Here is a 24,960-nt window from a genome sequence, read left to right as displayed (position 1 = left end):
GTAAATGGTATTGTAAGTCAAATTCTCCCAGCTGTGTTGACACTGCTGAAAAAGAGAGATTGCCGAAAATTATGGATGTGAGTCATCTGACAGCCATTGTTTGGATATTCAGTTTCCTTCTCTTGCCCCACTTTTATCATGGGAGGTGCTGAGTTTGCACGAGGCTACCTGCGAACCTGTATACCACCTGTGTCACTGCAGAATAATTGAAAATTACTGTGGTAACTGATATCACACCACAGCATTAGCCTAGGGTGGGGAGAGTTTGTTTTAGTAGAAAATCCTTCTGCCTCTGAGGCAAAGTGGTCATGCTTCCTCAAACTGTAGCCACAGCCCCTACCCAAAGAATGGGCTGTATAGGAGAGCCTGGTGTGCAGAGGACTCCATGTACTGTCGCAGTCTTTTCAGACTTCTATTTGTGTCTGTGGGGAAGCAGGGCCATCAACAGTGACATCTTTGAAGAGGCAGGACAGCGGTCCCCACTCTTTGGCCCTACATGTTGTGCCAGACTCACCCATTTTATCTCTAACCTCTCATAAAAGGCAGATAGAGGGGCTGTGTCTCTGTGTGGTTCTTTTTTCATTATTAGTCCTTGGTTCAGGTCATCATTGAGATCGGAATCCAGTTGAAGCTGACTTTGTAAAGGACAGATACAAGGAAAGGGACAGAGGTGATCTCGCCTGCAGGGCACATCACATCCCTTTGACTAATCAACCCACGCCCTCCTCAGTCAAGTTGTATCATGAGCAAAGTGAATAGAGAAGATGGTCCCCCAGTGCTGTTCTGAATAACAGTCAAGTGGGTGGCCCATCATCCATGCCACCTTTGAGAAAATACTTGGAGAATTGATACTTATATTCCATATTCCAGTTGGCAAAATGTGGTCTGGATCCCAGTGTAAAATACCTTGGAAATACTTTATTCTCTTTCAGCTGGTCTTCAACTGAATTTGGGTTAAGAAATTAATCAGATAGAGGATGACCACAGGTGGACATTTAAAGAAATAGCCTTTCAAACTCCTTAAAATTCCTTCCTGACTGGGGACAAGGGGTGGGTATTTATATACTTAGAAATTGTCAGAGACTAAATAATTTAAAAGGCTGGATAAAAGGATAAGTGAATAACAATGAAAGATATGATACACAAAACAAGCTGAATGATTTCTGTACCTTTAACATTTATCAATGAGAAGCAATTAAAGAACAACTTTGAAAATGTAATTAATAAGCAAAAGTGCTTATGCCCTGAGTTTTTGTTTTTGTTTTGGCTTTTTGTTTTTGTTTTTTGGTTTTTTTTTTTACCTGAACCTTTAAAAAATAACATCTGTGGGGCTATTTGTTGTTCTCCCCCCCCCCCCCTGCCCCAACCCAATTTGCTGTGGTCAGAACACAGAAAATTTGAACTGAAAGATAGATTTCGTGATAGCATGGCATTTGGACAGCTATTTTACTTCATGATCCTGTACAGGTTAGTAGCAAACCTGAAATAAACCCACTCCTTTTGGGGGAAACAAGATGGTATTTTGCTGAATGCTAGAATTTTATCACTTTGAGGGGGAAAAAAAAAAGCTGCTTGAGAAACCTAAGAGTATGAAAGCATTTGAGATCTCAGAAGGAGTTTAAATCAATGCACTGCCACAGTTACAGAGCAGATGAAAGAGCCTGCTGTCTCAATTGCCAGGAAACTACTTAGAAACTCTCACTTTGATTTCTTCACGTAGTCCGTTACATTACTGCTAAATACAATATATAGGGACATCACGACTTTGATGTTGTACAGCTTTAACAAATGGAAACTAATACGATAGAACAACTAAGATTTGTGGTTTTATGTGGATATACAAATATATACCCGTCTAGCCCCTTATGTACTATGTATCTCCAGGGGCCGTCTTTCCCCTATAGCCTTATAAAATGATAATTTTGGTGTTTTATTCATGAATTCTAGTAAGCAGTGCCATGTTTATGTAGTACCAAAAACTCATACGGAGATATTGTTATTCTGAATTATTACCTTAACAATATGCGGTGTTTGTACACCAGTTTCAAAAGTATAATGTAGTTTTATGTATCTGTTGATAAGTACTGGGCAGAACTCAATGAAGAATTACTGATTCCATGCCTTTAGAAAATCGGATGCTTTTAATCAGTGGATGTGGAAACTGCATCTCCATCCAACAACAGCAGAGGTCTGTTCTCCAGTTTTAGTCATAAACTTTCAAGTGGTTATCCAATTATTAAGATCCTACATTTAAAAAAATCTGTGGATTTCTGACATTATTCGTTCAATTATAAACTTGAAATCATTTTACAACAATGTGCTTCTTCTTATGAGAATTACAAATGTGTGCTTATTTAATTACATGAGACTTCTCAAATTTTTGAAGTTTCCAGGAATAAGAGCAGAGGTCAGAATGTCTTAATCTGACTATTGGCTCTGCCACCTACTAATCTTTTGAGTTGGGGCAGAGCATTCAATGTTTAGTTTCGATTTCCTCACTTAACTAAGAACTTGATGGCACTTTCTCCATCTTACTGTCAGAATTGGTGCACAGACCAAGGAAAAAGGTACTGGAGAGGCAGTGCTATACTGGAGAGAGCGTCAGGCCAGCTGGGGAGACGAGTACTGCCTCCAGCTAGCTAGGTGACCACAGACACAGATAGGTCATTTAGCCATTCTGGACTCCTAATCTTGTGACAGAAGGAGGCTGGTCTGAAAATTTTCTGAATTCCCTTTTCCTTTATCTGTTGGCGTGCTTTGAAAACTCTAAATGACTATATAAATATTTCTGACTTTTTGATAATGTGCATTGAAAACTGCAAAGCACCATGTAAAATATTGCAGGTGTTTTATGTTGTTTTAAACAGTTTAACACTTTATCAAAATAAATTACTAAGGGGAGATCATAGGATTTTTTTTTTTCCTTTTTCTGGAAAATCTTTAAGAAGTCCATGGATATTCTTCCTTATTCAGTGCTTTATCTCTGGACTGTGTTCATAGGAATACTCTTGAACTTCTTCCAGCTATCTAAGATTCTGTTATTAGTGTTTTTTGGAATCTGATAAGCATTGCAGAAGAATTTCCACTGTTTACTTAAATGTAGGTACCCTCCAGTATTCCTTTTACTAAAGAATTTACAGCAACTTTAAGACTACTTTGGATTCAAGTGTAAACATATGTTTTACTTGCATACAGCCCGGTGGCACACACTTCTAAGACCTGGAGTGGAGTTTGTCCCCCTATGTGACATGAAGTGAAAAGGGATAATTATGATTGTGGGTTTACGTGCATTGTGTCTGGTAGTTTAAGATCCCTGTTTGATAACTGTCACATTCTGAAATATCATTTGAAAGATTGCTGCTCTATTACACAAAAACATGTGCCAGCCCACGGTGTTCTGATTCTGTGGAACTCTTCTCTGCCAAATTATTTACCTGGGATTAGTACTTTTAATACCATTTGGATTCTATTTGCTAGCTTCCTAGTAAATTGTCTTTTACGTTTCAAGGAAGTTGACTCTTTCTTTACAGGCAAAACTTCCCATTTTGACCTCATAGGCACTTTCAACTTTAAATTATCTGATAATAGCAATGAGGTTTAGTACCATTCTGTCCTTCTGGGCGTTGTAATTTCCACAGCACTGCCACCTACATGATGTAATTTAATCCTCACAACAATAAATTAGATATATCATCCTTTTTTTTTTTTCTTTTTTCACATCGGGAAGTGGGAGAGGACTCAACGTGCTAACTGACTAACCCCAGTCACACAGCTGCTGAAATACAGAACTGGGTCTCAGACATATCTTTTGTCAACAAGGCCAAATGCTTTTTTCGAGATCACTACTTAATGCAAATAAAAAATAATGTCCTAGACCTTCTTTTACTGCATTAGGCCAAAAAAGTATTAGATTTAAAAAATTATGTCTTGCCTAATTTATGCTCTAATGATTTATTCATATTATGAAATTTATTTTTGGTGCCAATCTAACTTACTAAGTACTAGCCACTATTTTAAGACTTAAATATGTTGCCTTTTAGTTTCCTATGTATTAAGTATTTAATCTCCATTTTGAAGTGAAGAAAGTTGCTCATACTTACACAGCTATGATGTAGTTTCAATCTGATTCTTCTGGACTTCTATGTGCATGCTCTTAGCCTCGAGGCTGTACCATTCGATATGGCATAAAACCACCAGATTTGACTTTAAGAAATAGTTTCTCAAATTCAAGTTCTTTCCATTTTTATTTATTTTGTTATTATTATTATTAATGTTTATTTACTTTTGAGAGAGAGAGAGAGAGTGCTAGCAGGGTAGGGGCAGAGAGAGAAGGAGACAGAATCTGAAGCAGGCTCCAGGCTCTGATCTTTCATCACAGAGCCCGATGTGGGGCTCGAACCCACAAACCTCAAGATCATGACCTGAGCTGAAGTCAGATGCCCAACTGACTGAGCCATCCAGCCTTCCCAGGTTCTTTCCATTTTTAATGTAAAAACATTACCCTGTCTCCTGCCTAACTTTTAGGTTTATTTTGAGTATTGAAAGAAATAATGTATGTAAAGGAGATTTTTAAGATGTAAATAACCATAAATAGGTAATTTACAATTAATGTGCTTAATCTCACTTAATGAGCAATAATGAGACAAGAATAGCACTCTGCAAACCTCTGTTTACTTGCAGGTATTTGTACAATCACTTTGCATAGATAGGCTTTGACTAAATGTGCCTGCACCTAAAGCAAAAATTCAGGGCACTGTGTCAGACCCCTGGAGGAGACTGTTCGAGGGCAGTAGGAACTTTATGACACTCCTCAAATCCTGCTGCACAGGGAGCTGCCACCGACTCAGCCCTTGCACAGGGCTGATCCTGCTGAGAATCCAGGGGCCCCTATTTAAAACAGCTTGCTATAGGGATATTCATGCTTATGGAAATAATTAATAGTGGCAATGATGCTTATAATGGCACCTGATGTCCTGCTGCGAAGAAAGATAAACCAGCCTTCACCATAAAGAACTTACAAATTATACTAAGCAAACATGTTAACACCTATTAAGAGTCCTAATCAGAGCTGTTAAACAAACAAAGAGATGTCATATAAAACACACCCATTTAGGAATAGCAGCTACATGTTTGGTGTTATAAAAGGAACCATTTACCTCTGAGATAGAGATAAAACCCTCAGTGGAGTGTAAAGGTTAGGCAGGAACAAGACACCTTTCTGAGCCAACCCGTTTTCTAAGCATCAAATCCCATGGCCAAAGCTGTTCCCAATGGTGTGCTTGCGTCCTAAGATTTATTTTGGGTCTTATTACTATTTAATCAGCAAATTACTTGTTTCTTCAGATGTGACTTATTATTGTAAGTAGTGCTTCTTTAAAGGGCTATGAAAATGTGGCTATAATATAATAGTAAAAATCAAGAAATTTGTTTATCTGTAAGAAATTCACTTTGCAGATAGCATTTCAGGTTGAGATTCATCCCTACCAGAGCTTAAGATCTTGTTATTCTAAGTGTGGCCCAGCAGCGTTAACACCACTTGGGAGCTTGTCACAAATGCAGGATCTTGGGTCTCATTCCAAACCTACAAACAGAATATGAATTTTAATAAGATCCTCAGATAATTTATATGTATATTAAAAGTTTAAGAGAAAATATCATGTACAAAGTTCCTATGATCAGACATTCCCATCAGGAAAATTAATAAGTTTCATCTTATCGGAAAGTAGAAATTAAATTACTCATTTTTGGAAGGTATATACGTAGTGTGATGTTTGCCTTATGATGAAACACATCTGAAACGATTCCCTCAAACACCCATGTTTCGTGGTGCCTTCCGGTGTTTCCAGCATAGCAGACCATTCCAGCCACGTTCCGTCGCTGTCTTGTAGTCTCTCCTCCCTCTTGAGGTTTCATGTTCCCTTCACACACTCAGTATAGCTCCCCACTATGTGACACACTAGCGCTACAGAATAGGAGCATAGGAGAAGGTGGGAAAGAGGTAGTCTTCCTAGCCATAGGGCCCACCATGTTCTTCCATAGTTAAAATACACCAACTCTATGTAATTTACTTCAATTAAAAAAATAATTACAATACAATACAATACACCAAGTCTGCTCTTGATCACTCCAGTGCCGCGGGGCTAAATCTACCATACACAAATGGTGCCATTTTTGTGGATTAAGAAAATTAGTGACTTTTACATCTTCTCACTGGACAAATCAGGGATAAATGAGATACAGCTTTACTATTCATATGTTACAAAGTATCTAGATTCCTTTTAGCTGCAGGTATTTATAACAATCATGAACATCACATAAAGAACATGACATGATGTTCTTTTGAAAATCTGATTTCTTATGGTCATATGGTGAACTACTTTAAGACTAGAGTAAAATTATACCCATAAGCATATACTATAAAAAAAAAAGGAATCTCACAGTGAACAAAGAGGGTAAAGTAAGGCATCAGTTGACTTACAGTTTAGAAAAATTCTGTGGAGGAAATTATAATGATGTTTTTTATAATTGTTCTCAAAAAAATCAACTCTAAGAAAGTTACAAGAGGCCTAATTAATGCTCAAATTGTTCTTCCTGAGAAACAGTTTTTTTTTAACGTAATGTAATAGGCTTCATGGAAAGTATTCTTTGTGTTTAGTGGTTTTTCAATTCTCTTCTCTACATTGTAGTAACATACAGCACTTAAGAATAGGAAATGAAAGATTTTTGTTTCTGCTTTTTGAGGTGTCTTTGGTAATAATTAACCTAGAGTGTTTACCTAAATCCATTAAATTCAAGCTGTAACTCAAATCCCAATACAGACTTTCAGGTTTATTTTTATTGGAAGGATCTTAAATTCTCAGAACCAACCTTCCTTTACTCTAGAATTTTTTTCTTTATCGTCTGACATATGGTCGCTCAAAATATCTCTTCCAAATTATCCATACATTCGACATCTATTTTTCTAATGTTTATTTTTGTCAGAAAGAGAGAGACAGAGAGAGAGAGAGAGAGAATGAGCGGGGGAGGGACAGAGAAACAGAGTATCCGAAGCAGGCTCCTCGCTGACAGCAGAGATCCCGATGCAGGGCTCAAACCCACTAACAGTGAGATCACGACCTGAGCCAAAGTAGGATGCTCAACCAACTGAGCCACCCAGACATCCCAAAGACATATATTTATCTAGAGCAGAATAAGTGACAAACACTGTGGATAAATGTCACCAAGATCAACAGGTTCTTCCTGCCTGAAACTTCAGTATGGGAAGTGAGCTGTAAATCAAATGCAATAGTTATGAGTAAAAAGCATATTAGTAAAAGAAGGCCTTAACCTATTCTGAATTCTTGGAGCCTTCTTGAAGAAGTAATATTTACCATGAGATAAGAAGGGGCCAGTACTCAGCCATGGATAGAAGGGAAGGATTTTCTAGGCTGCCAGATCTTATGAAAAAGTCTTAAGGTAAAGAAAGAATGTGGCAAATGTGAAGAAAAGAGCAAAGACCTGGGTGATTGGAACATAGTGAGCAAAAAGAACCACAGTAGATAAGGCTGAAGAGGTAGACAGGGCTCAATGGTGGTTGAGTTAACTGATGAACAGCACTCCAACCTCAGCATGACCACCTCTGGACATGAGAACTACCTCCAGGCAGTACATCCGAATCAATGAAGGGAAAATGAGAGAGTTAAAGTGTCATTTCTTATGCTGTACTAAATTTGATTCCTTGTAAATCCAACCAACTGGATCTAATTTTTAACAGCTGTACTGAGGTTTGCCTGACATACAGTAAACTGCACATATTTAAAGGGTACAATCAGGTTAAGTTTTGAAATACATATACGTCTGTGAGGCCATCACCACATCGAGTCTATGAAAGTATTCGTTGTCCTGAAAGCTTCCTTGTGCCCCTTCACAGGGAGGGGTGCCCCTCCCACCCAGCACTCCCACCCCCATGCAATGATTGACATGCCATGCTTGGAACAGTGCCTAGAACATAAATAAGTTTTCTTGAATAAATGAAAAGTGAGTCCATGTGGAGAATTAGCTCTTGGTTTGACATTGGGTTGATTGCTTCATCTTTTCCAGGTATGCAGTGCCATTCAGAATCAGGACTTCACTGTTATCCAAGACTACTGCACTGGCCTCAAAGCCCTGCTTTATCTGAAAAGCATTGAAGAACTGCAAGACTGGGACGGGCAGAGTCCGGCTACCATGAGTCATCAGAAAGGGAAACCGGTTCCGCGTATTGCTGAACTCATGGGAAAGGTATGTGCTCAACTTTTCCTGTTGTCCTCAAGAACTCTACCTCAGTCACTTTCTATTTCAGGTCTTGTTTTCTTTCCCACTGTCTCAGAAACAGGAAACACAGTGCCTTTTGGATGTAATTTCTGTAGTAGAATCATTCTGAAGGAGGCTTGATTACAGCTATATGACAGGTCCGTGAGTTACATTTTTATAAAACCAACATAACACAAGGTCATGTAAAGGGAAAAGATTGAAGTTTGTAGTGTAAAGTGCCTCCAAATTCTTGCTTACTGTGGTGATGACTGGCATTCTTTGCAGTGGGAAGCTGGAGATTTCTTTATTCTTTAACAGGCTCTGGAAATTATAACGTTACCTTTCTATTTTCAAGACAAATCAAATCACTGGAGCCCTGAATAATATGATGAAGTTTTTAAAATTAAAATCTAATCAGTATCTTTTGTAACTGCTTCTGCTATGTGGTTAAACCTGGGCTCAAAAGGTTATGTCCCAACTTTCTCACTAACTGTTATTTTCAGAGAAATATATACTACATTTACATTTTGTATAATACAGTGATTTTAGCAAATCTTTTCTAAAACAACATTCAGCATTTTGCCTTTGTATTTCCTTTGTATTATTCTAAATAGACAATCATTGTCAGAAGACATTTCTTGAGTCCTGAATGAGGGGAGGAAAAAATTTTAATTCTTAGTCTTTTCAGCTTGTCACTACATCAATAATTAACTTTAAAAAAAAAAAGAAAGGCAAGTATAAAAAGATTCTTTAAGGAAGCATTTAATAATTCAAATGAATCTTAACTTGAAACAGGTCACATGAAAAAGAATGGAAAACAAAAACCCTGGGTACTCTGCCTTGGGTGGCAGGGTTAGGGGCTCTGAAAGAATAAGAGAAACATCATATAACTGACTTACATTTGGCTAGTTTTAATAGAAAATATCACTGTCCTCCAAGGTAGCTAAAAATAAGGACTTCTTAAAAAATAATGTGCATGATTACAAGTCCAGTAATGAAAAACAAAAGGGAGAAAGAAATAAAATCTGACAGTGTAGATTCCTGGAAAATATCGTGATGAATGACTTCATGAGTGGCAATCAAACAGAAAAAAGGGTGGGTGACATTAATATTTATAATCTTGTAATTAGCAAGACTGTGCCTAAGCATCATTATTAATGTAGCTAATCATATTATCATAAACTGAGTCTGCAGTATTTAGACAGTGAGTGTTCTTGCTTTATCAGTGACCATCAACGTCTGAAGGTTGTTCATAACGAAAAAACCTTTTTTTTTCACAAATAAGTTTACACTCATTCAATGTAAATATCTCAAGTAAATTGGCTCTGACATGATAATTTTGATAGTTTATGACCATTCATAAAAGCATTGTCTCAAATTTGAATGGTCACTATGTGAGTTGAAATGTTAGCAATTATATTGCACCGGGCCATTTTGTCTTGAAGGGACTTCCACACTCATTTCAAAACTTACATATTCAAATAAAAGATGAATAATGATGGAGACACTTGTGTCAATGACATAAGTGGAAATTGATTTTCTGACAGTTTGAAACTAGATTCCAACTTTATTTTGGTAAGCCCAGCCTTCATCAAAATCGTAAGTATAATTTTCAGCATTATCATTTAAAATAAGATTTTTTTCACATAGATTTTGCTTGTGTGATTATATTAGTGATTCATTTCTCAACTCTAAGTTGAAGAACTAGCAGTTGGTCTGGCAATAGATCTTTGCTCCTGGATTCCCCTATGTGTGCTGACATGACTAAAACAATAGGTGATGGTCCTTTAACGTAACGTCCCTGACAGTGCATCAAAGTGCGCTAGATCCAAGGTACAGGTGGCTTCCTAATTGTTCCTCGTAGTGTTTCTGGTGTGTGTGTGTGTGTGTGTGTGTGTGTGTGTGTGTGTCTTTGAAAACAACTCATATTGCTCTCTCACTAGCTGAAGAATAGTATGCTGCTCCCTATAGTGTTTTCATGTTACAGGGACAACCAGAGATGATGTAGACCCTTTTGAGAAGGGCCTGTTAGAAAGAGCTGGCTTCTTACAGGAAAGATTTGTTTGGAAAGTACAATTGTTACTCTACTTAATCTTTCACTCGGAGGTCAGGCTAGAATAAATTAGAGTAGAAATTTAGAAGAAACCAATTACAATACAGTGTTTGAAGATGGAGAGAAAATGAGACGTTAGCTATGGAAACAAGGATTTGGCCAAATTAGCCATGTTATCTTTTAAGTAATTAGTATATGTAATATACTCTCCCTTTGCATACCTCACTTATTAATTTATTAAACTTCCCAAGCAATGTTTCTTCGGGTGGCTTTGGAAAGGCAAAAAGTCAGGCATTTATAGTTTGCTCTGGTCTTATGGTGCCACTTGTATAAATCTGTACCTGCAAACGTGAGAACAAACCCCATACAAAGAGCAGCCACTGGCTCTGCCGCACCACAGAGCAGTTGATCTCAAGCTGCTGGGGCTTAAAAACCATGGGGCATACTTAGGAAAAATGTACATTCTCTGGCCCTGCTCCCAGAGATGCTGATTCAGTCAGTCAGAAGTGGGTCCAGGAAGGAACCTGCATTGTGATGTTGTGATTCTGATGGAGGGACCTAAGGATCCACACTGCCAAAACTAATAAAGGAGAGAATAGCAACAGAATATCCTTAGAGATGGAGAGGTTAGCAGTGAGTGCAATGCAAGCTGCTGTTGATGGAGAAAGCCAGGAATAAATGATTTTGAGCTGGAAGAGAAGTGAAATAGATGACGAAATCCAGAGAAGCGGTACACTGAGCTCTGAGTGGCTGGTGGTGGAAAGTACCTTGATGCGGAGACGGGGGCAAGGAATTAGTGCAGCAGGTAGGCCAAAGACATGTAAGGAAGCAAGAAGAATTGTGAGGATAGAGATACTTTGCCAACAAAGACATAACATTCCCAGTCCGTGCAGACGATCAACAATGAGGAAATCTGTGAGGATAAGGAGGCAGAGACTATTCACAGGGACATCAGAAAGGAAGGGTCTCGGCAGCAGAGTATCCGGTTATTTATTCTCAGTTATCTTAATGCCTTCTTCTCCCTGGTGAAAACCTAGGCAACTCAGTAGAAGTGAAGTGAATGTTTGCCACCCACAGGGCAGAGGTTACTAGCAGAGTCCAGAGTGAGACTGATAGGTTTACATGATGTTTTGTTACCTAGCTAGGTAGGCAACTTGGACAAGTTAATTAAGCTCTTCCAAACTCTTTCTAAAACTATGAAATGAAGATAACCACAATGTAAGTCCACAGTCCCTCATTAGCAACTCTGAAATCCAAAAAGTGCTGAAACCAAATGTTTCACACAACTCATTTGGCAGCAAACATGACCTAAACTGATGTGAGGCTATTTATAATTTTTATTTATTCCTCTTAGAGTGAACATTTAAATGTTTACTACAGGGAGACCAATGTGTTTGATTCCAAGTTGCTACCCCACATAATGCTTGGGATATCACACATCTTACTTTGCTGAAGCCCCCAGAAAACCAGTTCTAAATTCTGAGATATATTTGGCCCCAAGGATTTTAGTTAAGGGATTGTGAAGAGTATTTAATTGAGAATATAACTGCAATTATAACTTTGCTCACAATTTTTCTTTATAATTGGAGCAAAGTATATATATTTTAGTGATAGCAGAAAATAAATTATTAGTATTTAGAATTTTTAGGTGTGGCAAATCACAGTTATTTTGAGATTATTTGCTTGGGAAATATAAGAGAAATTGGATGCCCCAATATTAGAACAGAAAGTTTTGCAACCAAAAAGCATGGAAGGAAATGTCTTTACTGTTTTATGCTTGGGATGGGAACAGGATTCCTATGCAAGAGCCCTTGAAAGGGACTAGCACAGGCCAAAACTACTGACTGATTGGGGTCTGCATGCATTTTTACTTTCTGTTCCCTACACCTGGAATGTCTTTCCCATTCAGTGAAGAGAAATTCTCAAGCACCCCTTCTCTTTGAGTTATTCTTTGATCTTTACATCAGAATTAATTTCTCCTTCTCTTCTTCATCCTTAGTTGCAACAAGTATCACCCAGCATGTGAATGTTCGAATGTCTTTTTCCTCTAGTAGACAGCAAGCTCACTTCCCAATTCCTTGGACACCCACTGATACACAGTAAGGACTCTGTAAATGCTGCTTGAATAAGTAAATGAATGATAAATGAATGCTGTAAGAAAACAGCTAAGTGGTAGCATTAAAAATTAGTAGTCATTTGACTTACTGAGCCATTGCTTTTCCCATCACATCAGAAATGAAATGAATTTGTAAAAAGTAACTTTGAACTTAAAGTTCTATTTCGTGTATGAGTCCAGTTTCATAAAATGAGATGGAAGAAATCAGAGAGGAACGAGGTAGGCAGGTGAGCAAATTTTATTCCTTCTTGGCATAGCAAAATGTACCTAGACTCAAAGCTTCTTGAGGGCTTAAATCACACACTGTGTGCCAGTGACTGACACAACATCTACCATGTGGGAGTGATGGCATGGTAGCTGGACTGCTGAAAGAATATATTGATCAATCACACATTTATTTTAAGATGTATCTTAAATATCACTTCCTTTTGAAGTCATCTATGACCCTCTTCTTCTCTCTCTGGGAAAATTGAGTCCCTCATTTCTCTGTTCTTGTTTGTGTAACTGGTATTGCATTTATTATATTGTCTTCTGGCTATAGGTCTTCTTGTCAATCACTGAGGTCATTGTGAGCGTCTTGAAAACGGAGATCATGTCATATTTATACGTGAATTTTCAAGAACCTAGCACAGTGCTACATGCTTATAGAATTAATTTGCACAAACTATCTGCAGTGTCCTTATTTGGAAGGAAAAAAGAAAGCAAATTTATAATCAAAATTCCAGCCAGTCCCTTTCAAGAATAGCAGTGATTTTAGAAGGAAACTGTAAAGTGCCAAATTACTTTCAGTAGGTATTAAAACATGATATTATCATGTGATGTTAATAATTAAACATAATATGTTCACATTAAAAAGCTTTCATTAGGGTTAAATCAGAAAAACTGTCAATGTGCTTGCATAGCATCTCCTAAAGCAAGGCTTTATTTTGATGAAAGAAATCAAAATATGTGCATCCATATGACCAGATATATCATTCTCATGTTATTTTAAAGTCACAAGTGATATGATTTTATAAAACTACTGCTATCTGGTTGTAGCGTTTATATGTAAATATCTAACTATCTGTTTATTTGTTTCTGCCATGCTATTCAACACAGAGAACAAAGAAGTGTTCAAAAGGAACGTATGATGTCATGAGCATGACCATTACAAAAGGCCTAATAACAACAGTCTTGGAAGAGGAGAGCAGTATCTCCTACTTACAACTTTAAAAGTTTTATGTCTTCCATGCTGTTTACTCTTTCATGCTTTGAGATATAATTTGCATAAAGAAAAATGCACCGGTCTTAAATGAACCATTTGATGAGTTTTGACAAGTGCACACATCCACAGAATCCTCACTTCTGTCAAGATATTGAACACTGCCAGCATCTCAGAAGAGTCCCTTCTGCCCCTTCCCAATCATTATCTCTCCATCCTCTCCTAAGAGAAGTAAACACAATTTAGTTTATATCATCATAGATTAGTTGGTTCCTATCCTGTAGCATCATATAATTCGAATTCCTAAGAATACGTGTTTTTGTGTGTGTGGTTATTTCCAGCACAGTGGTTTGGAAAATCATCCATGTTGTTGTGGGTGTTAAGTAACTCATCTCTTTTTATTGGTGAATAATATTCTATTGAATAAATATATCATAATTTGGTTATTCATTCAAATTTACAGTTGAGCTGTTTCCACTTTTCCAGTATTATAAATATGTCTAAAATAAGCATTCAGGCATAACTGTTCTCATTTCCCTTGACTGATATGTAGGAGTGTAGTACCTGGGTTATAAAGTGATGTATAAGCTTTGTAAGAAACTTGCCAACAGATTTCAAAGTGGTTGTACCATTTTATACTCCTGCCAACTGTGGATGGGTGTTTCAGTTCCTTCACATTCCAGCCAACATTGGGTATGCTCCATCTTTTTAGTTGGAGCCTTTTAGTACATGTACATTGATTGGGATTTCCTTGTGATTTGAATTTCCATCTCCCTGAAAACTAATGATATTAAACACTTCTCCATGTTCTTGCTGGCCATCCATATATCTTTTCTGCAAAGTACCTATTCAAATCTTTTGCCTGTTTAAAAATTGGGTTTATTTTTAACTGAATTTTAAGAGTTCTGTATATATTTGGGGTACAGGTCCATAGATGCAAAAAAGCATTTGACAAAATCCAGCATCCACTCATACTAAAAGCCCTAAGCAACCTAATAATAGAAGGAAATGTCTGTCCTCAGTCTGATAAAGGGAATGTACAAAAAATCCTACAATGCATGTCATATTTAAATTGTGACTAAATAAATGTTTCTTCTAAGATCCAGAACCAGGCATGTTCTCACACTTCTACCCAGTATTGTACCAGAGGTCCGAACTAATGTCTAAAGATATAAAAACAAATAAATGGCATCCAGATTGGAAACCTACTAAAATTGTCATTTGCAGATGGTAATATTGTATACATCAAAAATCCCAACAAATATATAAAAACACTATTAAAAATCAATAAATGAACTTAGGAAACTTTCATGATACAAATATAGTATACAAAAGTGATTTGTATTTATAGATGAACAATTAAAATAATGAAAAATCAGAAAATTAAATTTTAAAATTTCATTTACAATAGCATTTGAAACCACAAAATACTTAGCAACAAATTAAAATGTATGCAGTATCCATACACTAAGAACTATAAGGGAGTCCTGAGAGAAATTAATGAAAAAAATCAATGGAGAGATAATGTTTTCTCCAAATTAATCTGTAGATATATCACAATCCCAATCAAAATCCCAACACATGTTTTTATAGACTATTAAAGTTTAGAAGTTGTTTCTAAAATTTACATTGTATTTAAAGGAGCTAGAATAACCACAACAGTGTAGAAAAAGAACAAATTTGGAGGATTTGAACTGTCTTCAAGTTTTTCTATAAATCTACAGTAATCAAACAAGCATGTTTGAGTGTCAGGATAGATAAATAGATTGATGGAACAGACAGAAAATCCAGAAATAGACCCACACATATATACTCAACTGACTTTTTACAAAGCTGCCAAACAATTCAATGGAGAAAGGAAAGTCCTTTCAATAAATGGTGCTAAAATTAATGGAACCTCATATTTTTCTCACATAGGACACAAAAGTAATTTTAAATATATCATAGATATAGAAGTATAAAAATGTTAAAGAAAACATAAGTAAATTTGCTCATAACCTTGGGATAAGGAAAGATTTCTTCGATAGAATGCAAAAAGCACTAACCAACAAAAAAAAATTGACAACTTAAAGTTCATCAAAATCAACTTCTGGTCATCAAAAGACACAATTAAGTAAATGGAAATTCAAGTCACAGAATGAGAGAGCATATTCATGATATTTATATTTCATTTATATTTCATAAACAACTTGTGACGAGAATAAATGTATGTACTACTTTAAAAATGTAAGCCAGAATAACATGAAATAATTTAATTTCATCAACAAGTGTATGGAAATCTTAGAATAAAAAGTCCATGGTGAGGACCTATCTGTAGGCTCTTGCAACTAACTCTCATCCATCTATGGTAACTGGGTTTTTTTGTTTGTTTTTTGTTTTTTGTTTGTTTGTTTGCTCTTTTCTCTAATATCACTTTAGAGCTAGCCCAGAAAAGGAGTGAGGGAGAAGAAAGTCATTTTCCTTCAAGTTCGTCTTATGGCCCTGTGGTTCTTGCCCATGTTATTTTCTCCCATTGCAGCTTTGTCCCTGTGGTTATTCCTTTTGAGGCTGCCAGTGGGTACTTCATATTGTTAGAAAAGTTCCAGATGACATTTTACATTTCTGTCAGTTGCTTGGGTAATGATTGAAATAGGAAGCAGTATTATTGAGATCACTTTCTATGATTGTAGCAAGATTGCATGAGGCTAAATGTTTTTACTGATTCAGCTCACTTCATAGCACATGGCAAAAAAACAAAAACAAAAAAACAAAGCACCAGTTCCTGAAAGTTCAAATTTTCCAAAATTACCAAATCAGAGTCTACTGTGTAGGTATTATGAGAACTTATCTACATCTCTAAATATCATCAGATAGTTTGAGTAGTATCTTAAGTAAAATGCTGAAATGCCAAGTATACTTTAAGAATAGGGCAGACAGGGGAGCCTGGGTGGTTCAGTCAGTTGTTTCCAACTCTGGATTTTAGCTCAGATCATGATCTCAGGGTTCGTGGGTTTGAGCCTAACATCAGGCTCTGCACTGACAGTGTGGAGCCTGCTTGGGATCCTCTCTGTCTCCCTCTGGCTCTGCCATTCCTCCCCCCACCTCAAAAAATAAACAAATAAACTAAAAAAAAAAAAAATAGGGTAGACCCCTGTTTATAAACGGTGATTATTCCTACTTAGAAGCAAAAAATCTTGAATAAGATCTTGTAGTTCTGAGTGTCTAATCATCTCATTAAGGTTTAATGATCCCAAAAAGAAGTCAGCATGCTATTGTAAAAGCAATGTGTTAGAGTCTAGCAGGTCTAGGTTTGAATCCAGGCTCAACGTCTTACTACTGGGTGAACTGGTGCCAGCTACATGATCACACAATCTTCTATTCCTGTATGGCAAAGTTAAGATAATGATATCAATTTCAGGATGCTTTGTGAGGATTAGAAATCATATGTAAAGTTTATAGCACATAGAAAGCAGACATTCAGCACATGCTACTCAGTGTTTTAGTTAATTCTAAACTAGATGATGAATAAATGCATAGACACATAGATACATAGATAGAACATAGGTAGAGATATAGAAGTATTAGGGTAATTTGTATATGTGATACCTAACACGTTGTTTTTATACTTTCTCTCGACCTTCTACTGATAATGTGATTTTACTAGCTTAGTTTTGGTTGAGCTGGTCAAAAGCTAGCACCTTTATCCTTTGAAGCACTCTTTTTGCAAAAAAAAAAAAAAAAAAAAAACAAAAAAAAACTTCTAAATAATTCAGAAGTGTTCACTTTCTAGGTAGAATGGAAATGAATTTGTTAATTTGGGGTTTGACCAGTAAACTGGCATGAGTGGTCCATCCTTGGTCCTAAAATAGGTAGAAGGGAGGAGCCTATTAACTGTTGTCAAACCAGAGTAACAATGCCAACATTTTAAATGAGGCATTAGGGGAGGTGCTGGTAGGACTGTCTCATGTTATACAATGAGGTAGTTTTGCATTGCTTATAACCAAAATAGTTTGTGCCACTATAAGCCTTCCCAGCTTGGTCTCTCTCCCATCTCAAGGGTAAGTGGGTCTATATCACAGGACATCTTTAAACAGTTGGTAGTAGTTTCCAGCAGCAATATGTAGAAAAAGATTATGGTCCAAAGCCAAGTCCAGCAGAGGTGTGTGATCAAGTGGCAATGCCTGCATCAGCATGGACACAGGACAAGACGTTGCAGAATATGGCTTCCCACTTCCCAAGTGTAGAGCATTGACACCTTCCCTGGTCTAGGAATTTGGGTAGCCTTGAACTTTACAATTTTTGTAACCACTGCTGCTGCCTCATTGAAATACACCATTGTATGCCTGAAATAAAATGCAAATTTAAAAAATTACTGTTTTGCTAGCATCCCTCCAAGCTTTGCCTTCACCCATCATGCTTTTTAAAAGTATGATTTCCTATTTCTCCTTATTCATAAACAGATATCTAATTGCCAGGCACAAATGTAATTATTCCTTTTGTCACTTTCATGAAAGTAAGCAGTTAAGTATAATTTCTCACACTGCATCAAATATACTGCTTAAATCAGAATGCACCTTATCAATATTAATTTTACACGTAGAACTTCTGTAAAATTACTTTTCATCCTTCAACACAACCTACCCACATTAATTTTGATGTTACTGGTAAGCCAGGAAAAAAAAAATTAGGATTTTTCTTGTTCTAGGTGGGGGATTGAGGATTTATAAAGAAAGCATTACTGTAAGCATGTAAGATAAAATTTGAATTCAAATACTCCTTGAACTGCCCACCTACCCTCCCTCCTAAGAACTCTAGAAAATCAGTGTCCATTTATTGCAAACCAGTTAGCTTTGTTCCTAATCCTGGTTTTATGGAGTTAGGCAAAATATCTCTCTGTAATTCTGAGCTCTGCCCTTGAGATTTCCCTGAGGGAAAAAATATATATGTTTGTTCTATCTCTGTTTAAGCTCATCTGCCCACTTGAATAAAGGAAGCATTAGATAAAAGATATAATTTTCTGCTAATTAAAGGGGTCAAGGAGTCATTTTGATAAGGTAAAGAGTCAACAGAAATTCTAATTATGTTCGGCTTTATGCCAATATGTCCTAATCTAAGACTTGAGGAAAAAAAATTAAATGCCTACTTTTTGAAATTAAAAAAAAAAGGATCTGCTTACCAAAAAAAATTTTAAATAAAACAAACCATGATTAGTTTGCTTTTTTAGCTTTCAAATTATATGGATCATAACTGCTATTGAACAGCTTTACCAACACCCTAGAAGCCTAGGAAGGATAGGCCAAGATATCTTTAATTGCACTGAATAATTGCCAGTCTCATGGTAAGCCAAATCAGTTTATAGACCTAGATGAAATCTCCATCCCATCCCTCTTTTTCTTAGAAATGTGATCACTGTTAGGTTGCCCATATTGATCCAGTTAATCACTTTATTTCTAAATTTTTTAACCTTTTTTGCTGTATAGATATCAGAAAGTGATCTTATATGTGTCTCAAATTCATACCCTTTAATAGTCTGCACTTCATGGTCACAGGTGACCCCTAGAAATGTGTTTGAGATGTGACTACAGCTTGCAAGGAGAAACGTGATAACGCTACTCAAAAAACCCTTTGGATTTCAGCTTCAGGCGCTATTTGTGGTGTTGCCTCATTGATGGTAATGCCCTGAAGACCTCATTCCCAGCCCCTCTTACCTGCTAGCTGGTGTGCTATAGATTGTTCACAGAAAACCCTGTCAAGATTGTGCCTTTTGAAGATTTGTTGCCATACATCCTTAAAACATTTTGCTTATCTTACCTGCTTATCCATTTTATCCCATTTCACCTCAAACTATAGAACCTTCTCTAGATCCTCTTCTGGCAGTTAGTTTCTGCATGCACCCAGTCCAACTGAGCTGTAGAACGTCACCCATCAGGCTAGCCATCTTTCAGAACCTGAATATTACCGAGTCTTTCTTTCCATTTAATGTAGATCCTAAGTGAAACTAATGAAAGTAAACATATAGCATTTGTAGTAATCCAGACGTCCTAGGGAAAGAGCATTTCAGTACTGTCAAATACAGTCTTTATTGAGATATAGAAAAATCCTGCCTTATATTGTCCTACTCTGTTCATGTGTTTCGTGTTGGTGGTGGGCATTAGTGGTGTTCACTAATGGCTCCATAGGAGAAGCAAATCTCCTTGCCTCTTGGATGTTCCATGTGACTAGATGACTTGCTTTAGTCAAGACAATGTGAGTGAAGTATAGTATGTGATTCTGGGTAGAAACATTTAAGCTGGCATTCGATTCCCCAATATTCCCTTACTTTGCCACAGTGAATGCTGAGGTGTTATGTTGAGAAGGTGGCAATGTAAACGGATAAAATGGACGGGTAGATTGCTGAGATACCATGTAGGACATCCAGAGATAGCAGACTTTTTGTGAGTGAGAGACCAACTTTGATTGTGTGCAGTCTCTGAGATTTGGGAGTTGGTTATCACTGCAGTACTATCAGCTGGTAAGGATTACACAGAGTTCCAAATGACTTGTACCTGCCACCAGAGGGACTGATGGCTACAGAGTTAATCCTCTGAAAAGTTGTAAAATGGAAATGTTCATCTTTAGTGATTTTCACTTCCTTTTCTGCACATGGTCCCACATGCAGACAGCTAATTCCATAATGCCGTTTTCCATATCATCACTCTGCATCCAGTTTCTCGGCAAAGTGCCTGATGACACCGGAGAACTTTCTTTCTAAACCATACGGTGAAAACATTTATTCTTGCATTGTACCTCATTTTAAATGAATTTGGCCTAATCCAACTGAAGAGACAGAGCATAGTGTGTACCTTACCCATAACTTCTTTCTTGTTAGTAGTAAGGAACTTGGGCAACTTACATACTTTCTCTTAGCCACCATTTCCTCATCCCAAAACTTGGGGTAATAATATATATCTCATTGGATTGTAGAGATAAATAAGCAACAGAGTAAAAATTTCTTCTGAAAAGAAGGTTGGGTCCTAGAAGGCATCATTTCCGCTCACTGTTTCTCATTCCTTAGTTGCTTTATTTTCAACCCATCAAAATTAGATATCTACCCATCCCCATTCCCCACATCACTAAAACTGCTCTTGCTGAAGTTATTAGTGCTTTGGTTATCACCAACTCCAGTAATTTCCCAGTCTTTATTAGGTCTTATTTTATTCAGCAATTGACTACTCCTTCATATTTGAAATTTCTTGTTTGGTTTTTTGAATACTCTTTTCTCCTGGTTTCTCCTTTACCTTTTATCAAGCAAACAATTGTTAGCACCTAATAGGCACCAGGCATTATAGAGGCAAATATTAATAATAACATAACTGCCCTCCCTCAAAAGGATCGCAGACTAGTGTGGAATTAGACAATTAAAGAGTTATTTATAATGTAGTGATAATTATATTGATAGAGAGATATGCACAGAATAGCAGGGATGATGGGGTGTTTAAGAATGGTTTCCAGACTAATCTGAAAGTTAAGATCTAGTAAGTGTAGGAAGAATACCTCAGGCTAAGGGAGATAACACGGCAAAGTCCTGGGGGTAGATAACATTTCTGTGTGTGGAGAGAACATTCTTGGACTTGATTTTTAGGACCCCCTCCTATTTTTATGGCCCTTAAATACTAGTATTTACCCTATTCATGGCTGTCATGGTACAATATATGCTCATCAGACCCGTGAAGACAATTTTATTCTCCTTGTTGTCATCTTCCAGATTTGTACTGTCACCAAAGATCTCCCCCTGGACATTACACACCCATCTATTCAGCTTTCTGGTAGACTTTGCCATGCAATAGCCCTGCTCGGTGCTCTTCCTGCAACCTAGGAATAAAACAACAGTAGTGATTATCCATGACAATTATATAAGCACTTTATAATTTACAAAGCACTTTGGCATACATTATCTCACCAGCTGCTTCCTTAATGTAATAGCAGCAGTGGGCAAAAAACCATGTCACTGCCAACAGCGCTTTTCTGACCTTGGTCTCCCAGCCCCACCTACTAAAAACATGAGAGCAGCTGGATGGGAGCTGATTAGAGGCTGGAAGCTGACCTTGTTTGGGGACCAGGGGAGTATGGCAGCAGCAGGTGCCACCTCCACCTTCTCCATCTCCATAGGGCAATAGAGCAAGTCAGAGGTTTCATGGCAAAATGTGGGAGGCTGCACAGAGCAACCAGGCTCATCATGAGCTGCCTGAGCACAGGCTGAAGGTGGCAGGCATCAGCTTGTGGGAGGTTAAGAGCTTATCCCCTCTCTCCCACTTTTCTGATTTCTTATTTCTTACATGCATTAACTATCATTTTGAAAGTTTCAGTGGGTTAATTAAATTCTTCTAGTGTTGATGCTATGAAAGCTGAAACATTTTCAACTGAGATTGACACTACTCAAGACATCGGCTTCACTGATGTTTGTTCAGCAACACTCCAATATGTCACAGGATTGCTGAGAGAACATCTGAGAGCTATAATGAGCTAAAAGTCAAGTACAGGGGAAAATGTGTTCCAGACTGCTGCAGATGTTCTCAAATCAAATCATATTTCTGTGAAATGCCATATAGAATATTCAGCGGTTGAAGGATGCAACATGAAAGGACAGTTCAATTGATTTGCACTGTTTTAAAATTTTATTTAGCCTAAATTACATGAAATGTGGTGGCTTTTTTTCACTTTGAATCAATTAATGAGAGATGCACTTGATCCTAATGAGCTTCAAGGATAATTTCCTTGCACTAAGAGGAGTGCATTAACTGGTTAGGTAGGAGTCAAAGCCTAGAGAAGGTGGCAGTTGAATAAGGGAAACAGAGTAGAGTCCAGGGATTGACATTATATAGCCCCACTTTCTCCCCTTTATCTCTCCTTTATCCCTCTGGCACCAAAATTGAGCAAACAACTGTTTACTTAATTCACCGAGATTCTGATAAGCCTAACTGTGGTGCTGTGTTGATGGTGATCCATTCTGTCCCTTCTGGGAAACCTGAAGGAAGCTTAGCAGGAGTGGGTCAAGGAAATGTTTTGATAGATGCATCTTTTGTAGTCCCCAACTTACATTCCATCACACAGGTGGCCTTGCACATCATCATAGTTTATGGGTATCCTGGCATTTGACTAGGAACAATATTCTCCTAAGTGAAGGGTAGCATAAGATAAGAACTGACAAACTTGAGTAAGGAAAAACAGAGAAAAATGCTTAAGTGACATGAGGAAGTACAGCAAGACACCATAGTGAGATACCACCTCAGCCTCTATATGGCTAAAAATAAAAAGATTGACAACATCAAATGCTGGCAAGAATATGGAGCAACTAGAACGCTTGTACTTTGCCAGTGGGAGTATAAAATGCTACCAGCACTTGGAAAAACTCTTCATTTTCTTATAAAACCCAACAATTCCATTCTCAGGTATTTATCCAAGAGAAATAAGAACACATTTCCATAACATTTGAGATAGATGAATTTTAAAAACAGTATGTTAAGGGAAGGGTGCCAGACACAAAAGAATACTTACTAAATCATGCCATTTATGTGGAGTTTAAGTGTAGGAGAAAAAAAATCTATATCATTAGAAATCACAACAGTAATAAGTAGAAATGGATTGGAAGAAGGCACAAGGGCATTTTCTCGAGTGGTAGAAATGTCCTATACCTTGAGTGAGTGATGGTTTCATGGATAAATTTATTTGTCCAAATTCCTCCAACTGTATGCTTACAATCTGTGCATTGTACTGTGTATGTATACCCACATAAATCAATTAAATTAATTGCTTTTAAAACAACTAACTGACAGAAAGGAGAGGATAAGCATTCAGCAGTACTTTTAGGGACAAAGTAAGACAATATATAAGAAATACTAAAGACATTTTTTACGTCCAAATTACTTTTAATCAGGTAGCCTTTGGGAACTAAAAACCTTATGAATTTAACCACTAGAAAAGAATAACTGGTACCTTGATACAAATCTTGGCTGGAAACCAGCTTAAAGAAAATGGATGGCTGGGGGCATAAACAAATGTATTTTCCTCTGCCAACTTGCCAGCAGCTAGGTGTGGAATTGGAATAGTTTAGGCCTTGCTCATCAGGGAGACTGGCTGGAGCCTAGAAATGAAGAAGGGAAACATCTGGCTTCTTGAGGAGTGGCATAGGTAAGGGATGAGGCAGCACAATGTAAATGAGAAGCTGCTTCTTAGAGGGAAAATTTGATTAGGTCCTTTGGTGGGACTTCAATTCTCTTTGCTTTGTAAGATCAGCCAGTTCCTGCAGCCTCTGTTAACAAAAGCTAGCCTTGCCTGAGGCCACAGCTCCCAGAACAGAACCTTAAATTGATTGCTGATAGGGTGTTACATGCAGGGCTGGGCTCTTTTGCCCTACTGTCCTACCCACCCTTACACAAACAAACCCAGTGGGGCATTTGTCTGGAAATCTTAAGTCAAATACATTTGGAATGCTTTAATATATTATATTCATTGACATTTTGTCCTGCAATAGCTCTATTATTATTGGATAACAAATTTACATTTATAGAAATAAAGACAAAACTCTTGAGGTTGAATTTCCTTTCACTAGGAATGAATTTTGTTCATTTTATGAGGCATTACTGTTGCAAAGTTGTAAAGAGTTTAAAACTATATTTTGATTCTGGTGTTTTTCTCCTTCAAGTTTCTGCTTACCTAAGATGCATCTCTATAAAATTATGGCTGGAAACAAATATCACATGTCTTTTCCAAACTCACATAATTTTTGTGACAGATTTGATTTTTGGTTCTAATTAGAATTTATTTTACATATCTATGCCTAGCTCAAAAACTTTTGAGTTTGAATTTTATTCATTTAAATATACATGTATTCATTCATCAAATAAGGAGTATCTGTTGAGTGCCCAGACATTGTGATAGATAATAGATAATAGATAATTGAGATTGAGATAGAGATAATACCTTCATCATTGAGGGAAGGTCAATTGAAAAAATAATATTACTAAACTTTTTTAATGCCTTACATAATTATTTATGCTTATACGTATGTGTGTATATATGTGTATGTGTATATGTATATTTATATCCCCATTTTACAAAGGTAGAAACTGAGGCTTAGTGAGATTTATTGTAGTTATTGTACTGGAAACAGCATGCAAACCCCATTCGGTTTATTGCAAAAACTGTGCCTTTAACCACTTAACTATACCTTATCTCAACACAACTGCTGTTATGATATCAGACTCAAAGAAACAGAAAGGAACAAGTGTCCCATCTCAACCTGGCGGATCAGGAGCAATTAGAAAGGGACAGATGAACTGTGTCTGGAGGGATGAAAACAGT

At 37.1% G+C, this 24,960-nt stretch overlaps 1 protein-coding gene across 1 annotated transcript in view; it reads left to right on the top strand.

Annotated features, from left to right (window-relative positions):
* Positions 1 to 24,960, top strand: part of DPYD (dihydropyrimidine dehydrogenase) — an 851,480-nt gene that overhangs the window by 718,575 nt on the left and 107,945 nt on the right. Inside the window, exon 20 of the mRNA XM_042997970.1 lies at positions 8,080 to 8,259. Coding sequence (XP_042853904.1) covers positions 8,080 to 8,259 — 180 coding nt within the window. The remainder of the gene's footprint in view (positions 1 to 8,079; positions 8,260 to 24,960) is intronic.

The sequence above is a fragment of the Panthera tigris genome, chromosome C1 (assembly GCF_018350195.1).
Source record: "Panthera tigris isolate Pti1 chromosome C1, P.tigris_Pti1_mat1.1, whole genome shotgun sequence".
NCBI classification, from domain to species: Eukaryota; Metazoa; Chordata; class Mammalia; order Carnivora; family Felidae; genus Panthera; species Panthera tigris.
Note: the sequence above shows the minus strand (reverse complement) of the source record. Positions and strands in the feature narration are given on the sequence as shown.